The 9,009-nt window shown below is 36.2% G+C and overlaps 1 protein-coding gene across 1 annotated transcript in view; it reads right to left on the bottom strand.

Moving 5' to 3' along the window:
- Positions 1–9,009, bottom strand: part of naa35 (N-alpha-acetyltransferase 35, NatC auxiliary subunit) — a 21,393-nt gene that overhangs the window by 5,142 nt on the left and 7,242 nt on the right. The window contains exons 6-21 of the mRNA XM_016455150.1: positions 8,512–8,679; positions 7,916–7,982; positions 7,229–7,272; positions 7,096–7,146; positions 6,860–6,943; positions 6,651–6,765; positions 5,259–5,437; positions 5,117–5,176; positions 4,800–4,906; positions 4,247–4,313; positions 4,063–4,161; positions 2,682–2,860; positions 2,252–2,388; positions 2,096–2,163; positions 1,755–1,895; positions 1,546–1,668 (exon numbers count right to left, since the gene is read on the bottom strand). Of these exons, the coding sequence (XP_016310636.1) occupies positions 1,546–1,668; positions 1,755–1,895; positions 2,096–2,163; positions 2,252–2,388; positions 2,682–2,860; positions 4,063–4,161; positions 4,247–4,313; positions 4,800–4,906; positions 5,117–5,176; positions 5,259–5,437; positions 6,651–6,765; positions 6,860–6,943; positions 7,096–7,146; positions 7,229–7,272; positions 7,916–7,982; positions 8,512–8,679 (1,689 nt within the window). The remainder of the gene's footprint in view (positions 1–1,545; positions 1,669–1,754; positions 1,896–2,095; positions 2,164–2,251; positions 2,389–2,681; positions 2,861–4,062; positions 4,162–4,246; positions 4,314–4,799; positions 4,907–5,116; positions 5,177–5,258; positions 5,438–6,650; positions 6,766–6,859; positions 6,944–7,095; positions 7,147–7,228; positions 7,273–7,915; positions 7,983–8,511; positions 8,680–9,009) is intronic.

Genomic DNA, 9,009 nt, shown 5'->3' with positions numbered 1-9,009 from the left:
TTCTGAAGGATCATGTGACACTGAAGACTGGAGTAATGATGCTGAAAATTCAGCTTTGATCATAGCAAAAAAATAAATAAAAAAAATGTTTACAATATATTCACATAGAAAACTATAATACTAATAATATTGCTATTTTTACTCTATTTTTGACCAAAACAATGCAGAGACTTCAAATAAATAAATAAATAAATTACAGACCAAAACTTTTTAACAGTAGTTTACCGTTCTGAAATATACATTTATGGTAATATCCAAATGAAACCACTTCGCAAAGAGAAACAATGTAGGGCCTTACTTTAGTCAAGGGTAATCATATCCATCCCTACTGGCTATATTTCTGTTATAAGATTGGAAAGTTTCACATTGCAGTATAAAGAGAGTTCGTACCTCTGCATCAGGGCTGGTGACGTTTTCAAGTATGAGTTTGGCTTGCTGGAAATGTTTACTGGCTGCCATATAAAGATCAGCTGAGCGAGGAGGAGGATTGTACTTCTTCAGATCTCGCTGTTTAAAATATTCTAAGTGGGTGTTTTTGTTGGAAACTACTTCCGGATGGTTTAACATCTCTCTCTATGTGTAGATAAATGGCCAGTGGAAGGGGGCCAGTGCAGGAGGTTGTGGAAACTACAGAGATACCTTCAAGAACAACCCCATATACCAGTTCAACATGGAGAAAGCAGGCCCTCTGCTAATCGAACTACGTGGTTCGAGGTCAGACTGCTTGTTATTTTATTTGATTTCATTACATTCCTTTTGTTTCATTACATTTCAAAGGTTACAATAGGAGTACTAAAATAGTTGTAATAAACGTATATATCCTTTCAAACCTGATCATCAGTGTACACTGCCATTCAAAAGTTTGGGATCAGTAAGATTTTTTATGTTTTTTAAAGACATTTCTTCTGCTCAGGATGCATTTGTTTGATTAAAAATACAGGGGGAAAAACAGTAATATTGTGAAATATTATTACAAATTAAAATAACAATTTTCTATTTAATATAATGTAAAATATAATTTATTCATGTGATGCAAAGCTGAATTTTCATCATCCATTACTCAAGTCTTCAGTGTTACATGATCCTTCAGAAATCACTGATTTATTAACAATATGCTGATTTATTATCAATGTTTTAAACAGCTTTTGCTGCTTATTATGTTTTTGGAAACCGTGATACTTTTTTTAGGATTCTTTAATGAATAAAAAGTCAAACAAAAAAAGCTAAATTTATTCAAAATAGAAATATTTTCTAACAATATAAGTCTTTACCATTAATTTTTATTAATTTAACACATCCTTGCTGAATTTTTTTTTTTATTTCTTTCAAAAATAAATAAATAAATAAATTACAGACCAAAACTTTTTAACAGTAGTTTACCGTTCTGAAATATACATTTATGGTAATATCCAAATGAAACCACTTCGCAAAGAGAAACAATGTAGGGCCTTACTTTAGTCAAGGGTAATCATATCCATCCCTACTGGCTATATTTCTGTTATAAGATTGGAAAGTTTCACATTGCAGTATAAAGAGAGTTCGTACCTCTGCATCAGGGCTGGTGACGTTTTCAAGTATGAGTTTGGCTTGCTGGAAATGTTTACTGGCTGCCATATAAAGATCAGCTGAGCGAGGAGGAGGATTGTACTTCTTCAGATCTGACATTTCCTGCATCCACACATACAAACACACTCTGTTTACTGTAATCTTGGGATAGAATGGTTGCAGTAAACATCATCTCAAAGCAGTAGTACCTTAAACTGGATGTAGTGCACTGGCGGCGGTGTGACGACGCTGTTGAAAGGGGCGAATCGATGCTCGTAGCGAACCTGCTCGCTGTCCAGCTCAAACTGAGGTTTGCGCACCTTTCTGTCCATATCCAATGCTATCATAGTCTGCAGAAAAGAAAGACAGAAGAGTCAGTACCAGGGTCCTTCTTTGTTACGAACACTCTTATCACTGACCCACCAGTCAAATCCTGATGATTATGATTGATTTCTGTTATTTACAGCTTAATATTCTCTGTCACTCGGAAACATGTCACATTACAAAAGTTGCAAATGCCATGTTGACAGATTTGTATGTGAGGTGTTACCTTGTACATGCCGGCACACATGTTCTGGTAAGCTTGGCTCATGGTGATCTCTTTATTCAGAGGACGAGCTGACGAGACAATGAAAACCCAATGAGTCAGACTGAAACATCACACTCCTACAGAGAAAACTGTATTTGATTGCCGGGCTGTGAAAACCTTTCTTCTTCTTCTTGCTCTTCTTGCTGCTTCGTGCTTTCAGCTGCTCCTCCAGGATTCTCTCCTCTGCCATCTGAGAGCTGTCCGCTCGACTCAACGTGGACATGAGCCACGCATACAGAAACTCCGACAGATACCTGTACATGCACGGAGAGAAAGACTTATCAACCTTCCTCTGACTCTCAGAATTAAACAGGCTGTTTTGCTACTGTCCCTTTAAGACCATATGCAAATGACCTCTGTTGTAATTTGCTAACTTATTTATATGTGTAATGCTAATTCCCACATTAATGTGCACTTTGGACTTAATTTAGGGTCTCTTTCAGAGATGCACCAATATTGAAACTGTGTGTATTGCAAATATACTGAGCATTCTTAGTACGTGTTATTTTGTGTACTGTTTCTAGCAGTAAAACCATGCGTGTCATACCAGTAGATGTAATAATACTCGTGCATGCTGTAGAGCTCCAGCTCAAAGCCGCTGAGCAGGTACTGGATCATGATGCGCAGGTTGTGATAGAGGATCCAGGTGCCCAGACAGGCTAAATGCTGCCTCTGAGGCTCCAGCTTCATCAGCAGACCGTGAAGAGCAGCGTCCACCTTCTCAGCCTAAACAGCAACCAACACGCTCAATGATGCCTTACTGCTCATATTATGACAACAGACTGAACGTTTACATGCCCAGAGATTAAAGGAGTTTAATCCAGTGTATTCTAAAGCGATCACTTCTTATGATGTACACAGTGGGAAAAAAAAGAACCAAAGACTTAAACTACTTCAGTCTGTGTGCATTGAATTTATTTAATACACGAGTTTCACAATTTGAGTTGAATTACTGAAATAAATGAACTTTTCCACAACATTCTAATTTATTGAGATGCACCTGTATAATAGCTAAGGGGCAGTTCACACAGAACGCGTCTTTGCATCAAAAAACGCAAAGAAAAAACATAAACCGTTCAAATAAAACCGTTACCATGCCAACTTACTACTGTAAACAAAAGCTTGCAATGCTTGCCCCGCCTCCGGTGTCTTCTGATTGGTCCAAAGTTCAAGAACTGACATTGATTACCGTAGCTGTGTGTAAAAGTTAACATTTTTAACTTGACATGGCGTCTTAAAAACACTGGGAGACGATGCAAAATGCGTGCGCATGACAGTCAAACACGCGTTTATAAAGAAAAACAACGGAAAAGTAATGGAAAAACGCGTTCTGTGTGAACAGCCCCTAACAGTAAGCTTGTGTCAGTGTGGCTGGCACACCTACGTTGTAGCATTTATTGTTGGTGGGACTTTTGATTCATCTTGCAGACTTGAATATTTTGAAGATTAAATATTCGTTTACTGATTTGTTAATTGACAGGTCACATTGTTACAGCAGTAGGTGCAGCGATCTTCGTATCTTTTAAGGGAGTCATTGAATCATTCACTCAACATGGTCATTTACAGAGCAAATAAAGTGTAATGATATTAATAAAAACAGTATTTGGTCCAATAATATCGTGCATCCCTAGTTCCAACAAAGTGGTTGCCGAGCAACACACAGAAGTAAACAAAGGTGTATGATTGTAGTGTAATTTACAACAGCTTCGAACGCGGCTCAACCAATCAGAATCAAGGACCGGAACTATCCGATTTATAAGACAGTTTTTTCCATTTTTTGGCGAACTATCCCTTTAAGGTCTTTGTAATAACAAACACTAATGAATTGAGAGGAATTAGACCAGAGAAACTTGTCAAGAAAGTAAACGGGGCCATTTTGTTTAATTCACACGTTGGTTTTAACCAAATAAAACCCATCTACGTCGCACCTCATCCTGAAGGGTGGCGAACTCCTCCAGTATGTGACCCAGTTTGTCTCTCTGGCGCGCTCGGTTGTGTCCGTGGATCTGGATCAGGCTGCAGAACGGCTGTGACACATCAAAAAAATGTCATCACATCAAAAAAACTATTTCACCTGTCATAATAACATGTTCAACAAAATGAATCACAAACCCGTGTGCAGTGTGTGACAAACGAGTCAATGTAGTCTTTAGCCTGGTGGTTATTGTTCAAACTGCATCTGTGAACAAATAAAACAGTGTTAAAACAAGACGGGAATATTATGTGATCTTAAAGGCGTCATGAGTTGAGAATTTAGTAAGTCGATAAGGACAGGCAGGAGAAAAAATAAAACAGGTCCACTGGACTAAAACTAGCATTACTTAATCTCAGCAGCTGTGATACGCGTAAATGTTTATTTAATATGCAATGATGTTACCCAATCATAGCAGTGGCCATTTCCGTTGAAGTCTTAACGAAAACACGGCCCTTTACGTGGAGTTTTTAAATCAGAATGCTAAAATTCGGTTAGAAAATGTTCTTTTATTTCTAAATAATAGTTTTTTAAACATAAAAATACTACTAATATTTTAAGTACACTTTAGGAAACATTATAAAATAAAATAAAAATACAAATTACACAACCTCTTTAATAAGATTTGTCATTTATTATAAAAAACTCTTAATTAATAAGCAAATAATACAATGTATACAAATAATCACTCACTTTGGGGAAAGGACAGGTGGACTGACAAAATACCGTAGTGCATCTTTAATAATATCCTGCATCAGATGAGTCCCAAACACCTTCTTATTGTCAATCAGAAACGTGGTCTGTATCAGACAGACAGACAGCAGTCAGGTGAGCATTAAGACTATCTACATGCCAAGACCAACCATCATGTCCTACATTTCCTGATCAATGTGTAACATAATATATGTGATATAGTTGTGTTGAGTGTGTTATTCGTTGATAATAAAGCATTAAAAATACATTTCCTGACCACAGAAGAGATTTATAATGTCATATGAAGACGGTCTCACCTGCAGCAGAGACCTGGACAGCACACATGGAGACTGTTCACTGAATTCACAGAAGAAATCCTGAAACACATTCAGCAGCATTAGTTACATCTATCTTTATAACAACCCTAGAAAGCATGTATTTATACTGAGAGGTATTTACCAAGATGCTGTGCAGGTTGGTTATGTTGATGACCTCACAGACAGTTTTAATGCGCTCAATGAGTTTGCTGAAGTAGTTGACCATCTCTTCTCTTTTGATGATCTTGGCATATCGTGGGAAAGTGGGCGGGAGCAGGCGCTGGTTAACCAGCGGCTCGAAACCCATCATGATTGGGTGATCTGCAAAAACCATGGCGTTAAGGTTTGTGGAAGTCCAAGAAGCAATTTCTCTGACAAAATAAATACAAATTTAAATTAAACATTAAGGGACAGTTTTACTAACAGCTTGCGCCAGCGCAAACCGTCTTTTGGCGTTAAAATAGTACTGTCAGGATTTACTAAAGACACGCAGTGACGAATTAGCGCTGAAGAGGCATGGACACAGTTATTTTTGCGCCTGACCTTATTGAATATGTATTTGTAGGAGTTTCCCTTTCAGACACAAAAGTTATGGGAGGAGCGTGAATCACGCAACGCCCTTTACTAAAGTTTGCGCTCATCAAATTACTGGCATTTGCGCCATTATTTAACGCCCAAAAAAAGCATGTCTTAAACTATTTTGCGCTTGAAATGGCTGCAATTATTGTTGCTATAGGAGGCACAGCAGAGAACAGCGAGCACGTGGTAGAAGGAGAGGATTTTTTCCACAAGTATTAATTTATTTGGAATGCCAGAAGAACACATCATCCGAACATGTCGTTTGCCAAGCCATGCGATTTTTAACTTGCTTCAGGAAATAAAAGACGACTTGGAATACCAGGTCTATCAAAAAAACTTCTAGCAAACCTTCATTGTTGGCCTCCGGTTCTTGTCAACGTACCGTGGCTTCTTTATTTCTTTATTCTTTATTTGCAACTACACTCATTTGCACTGCGCTTGGTATATTGCATTGTTCGATATGGAAATGAGATGTTGCGTCTGTGTTCTTTAATTTGTGCATTGTTATTAAATCACCCGCAGAAATGTCCACTTCCATTGGCGCCGTTTTGGAGTTAAAATTTTACATTTAGTAATTAAATTTAATTAAAAATAAAATGAAGAATATTAAAAATAATTAGAAATACAATAAAAATATGAGGTTCAATTAAAACAAACAATTAATTATATTAAAAATTAAATCACAATTTAATTCATTAAAGTAAGAAATGTTAAATTAAATTCGAAAATTTTCTATTTATTTTTAATGTAATTAAGCATAAAATGAAAGCTATTAAATAAAAAATAGAATTTGAAATATTAAGTTAAATAAAAAAATAATATTACAATTTTAATTGCATTTTTAAATTTAAAGAAGAAAATCTTGTAATAAATTCTAGCTGACAGCAAGTTTAAAAGCATCAAGTTTATTGCGAGTGTTATATTGATTAACAATGTTTCAGACTGTTACGGTTACCTCCTTTGGTTGTGTCATTCTGTGACTGTATGCCGTACTGTACGGTGGAGTCAATCGCTGGCAGTAAGTCAGCAGCCTGAGTCATCAGCTTTTGTGCTTCACTGACAGCACTCGTCTGAAATGTCAAATCAACCAATCAAAGACCAGGAAATGAACTGATGAATCATCTTCTGAAGCAATATGCTTGAGTGAATTTAATAATGTCATACCTCTTTTTTAGTGAAGGAGATGAGAGCACTGAGCAGCAGGCGAGTGAATTTAACACGACTGAACAGAGCCAAGCACTGCTGATGCTGAGGAGGACAAAAGAGAAAGAAAATCGCAGAATTCTCTGAACGGTGCTACTGTCTAGCTGACAATATACATCAACTTCAGCCAAACCATCCACCTATCTCTGTATCTGAGGGTCGAGTATTTGGGGGAAATGTTTATATGTTAAGCTTACATCCAGTTCAACCTCAGGATCTCGTTGTTCACCCTGTCGACTGCGTGTACTCTGTAAGAAAACGGAAGAGACGCATACTTCAGAAGAGAAAAAGCTGAAAATATGGGAAGACTCGTGAAAAGTCTAGAGATACCTTCACTTTCCTCTGAAGTTCATCCTCAACATCTTTTAGCATTCCTACAGAAATTTCCATTTGAAATGGTGAAATGAAAAGAAACTGAATGAACATATAAAAACATGTTCGAGTCATAACGTCGCTAATTTACATATTGCAGGAAAATGTAGCCAATGTTTTTTTTTTTGCATCAGTACATTATTTCCATGACAATTAAGAATATTTTCCCTCAATATTCTCTTTAATTCCTCTTTTAAATTTTCAGTAATTAGTCGAGATGTTTCACTTTTTCAAAAGTAACATTCAAAAGTTTATTTTTTAAATGTAATTTATTAAAGCTGAATTTTCAGCATCATTACTCCAGTCTTCAGTGTCACATGATCCTTCAGAAATCAGTCTAATATGCTGATTTGCTGCTCAAGAAACATTTATACTAATTTCAACTAATAAAAAGTTCACAATAAAAGCATTTATTTGAAATGAAAATCTTTTGTGACATTATAAATGTCTTTACTGCCACTTTTGATCAATTTAATGGATCCTTGTTGAATAATGATTGTTTTCATTACAGTATTGAGAACTAGTGAGAAAAGACACTTAACTCATGATAATAAACAATAAATATAAAAGTAAATGCAAAACTTTTAGCCTTAATTTTAAGCAAAATATAAATCACAATCTTTAAATCATAGTCTTTACACTCACCTGTCACTCTCAGATCTGTTACGTTGTTTGCCATTTTAAAACCATACGTCATGGCCTGAAAATCTTCCTGGGATTGGAAAACATAAATCCATATTCACTGAATAAACAAACAGCAAAATTTACACTGAAGGAAATGTATTAAACTGAGTCTATAAGATTAAATTGATTTTTTTCTGGGTCTTCGTTCATTTAACTATACAGTGGTGTGAAAAAGTGTTGGTCCCCTTCCTGATTCTTGATTGCGAACAGGTGTGGCAGTAATCAGGCCTGGGTGTGACTAGAGAAATTGAACTCAGGTGTGATAAACCACAGTTTTAACAGGGGGGCAAACACTTCTTCACACAGGGCCATGTAGTTTTGGATTTTGTTTTCCCTTAATAATAAAAACCTTCATTTAAAAACTGCATGTTGTGTTTACTTGTGTTATCTTTGACTAATATTTAAATTTGTTTGATGATCTGAAACATTAAAGTGTGACAAACATGCAAAAAAATAAGAAACCAGGAAGGGGGCCAACACTTTTTCACACCACTGTATATTATGTCATCGGTAATCACACCAGACACTGTCATAACTTCATAAAAAATGTGTCTTGCCTCCTCAAACACAGCAGCTTTGTTGACTTTCTCGCGGGCGATGTCGCAGATCTTGAGGATGCCCAGAGCGAAGGCTTTGAGAGCAGGGTCTTGAATCAGATCCGGATTATGAACATAGAGACACGTAAACACAGTCTGAGCCAGAGAATGCCCCTCCAGCCATGTGATCTGAGACAACAGTGAGACAATATTCAATACAGCATACACACTGATATTCATAACACTCAACCAGACACTGCTTTGTTAATATACTACTTTACTAAGAAAACATTTGGTGTCTGTAAGATTTTTTAAATGGGTGTCGGTGAAGATTTTTTAGTCTCTTACACTCAACAATGCTGCATTTATTAAATCAACAAATATTTATATTTTTTACAATTTAAAATAAATGTTTTCTAATTGAATATATTTTTAACTATAATTTATTCCTGTGATGCAAAGCTAAATTTTCAGCATCATTACTCCAGTCTTCAGTGTCACATGATCCTTCAGAAATCA

The sequence above is a fragment of the Sinocyclocheilus anshuiensis genome, unplaced genomic scaffold (genome assembly GCF_001515605.1).
Source record: "Sinocyclocheilus anshuiensis isolate Anshui unplaced genomic scaffold, SAMN03320099.WGS_v1.1 scaffold449, whole genome shotgun sequence".
Taxonomy (NCBI): Eukaryota; Metazoa; Chordata; class Actinopteri; order Cypriniformes; family Cyprinidae; genus Sinocyclocheilus; species Sinocyclocheilus anshuiensis.
This window is presented reverse-complemented; position numbering and strand designations above follow the sequence as displayed.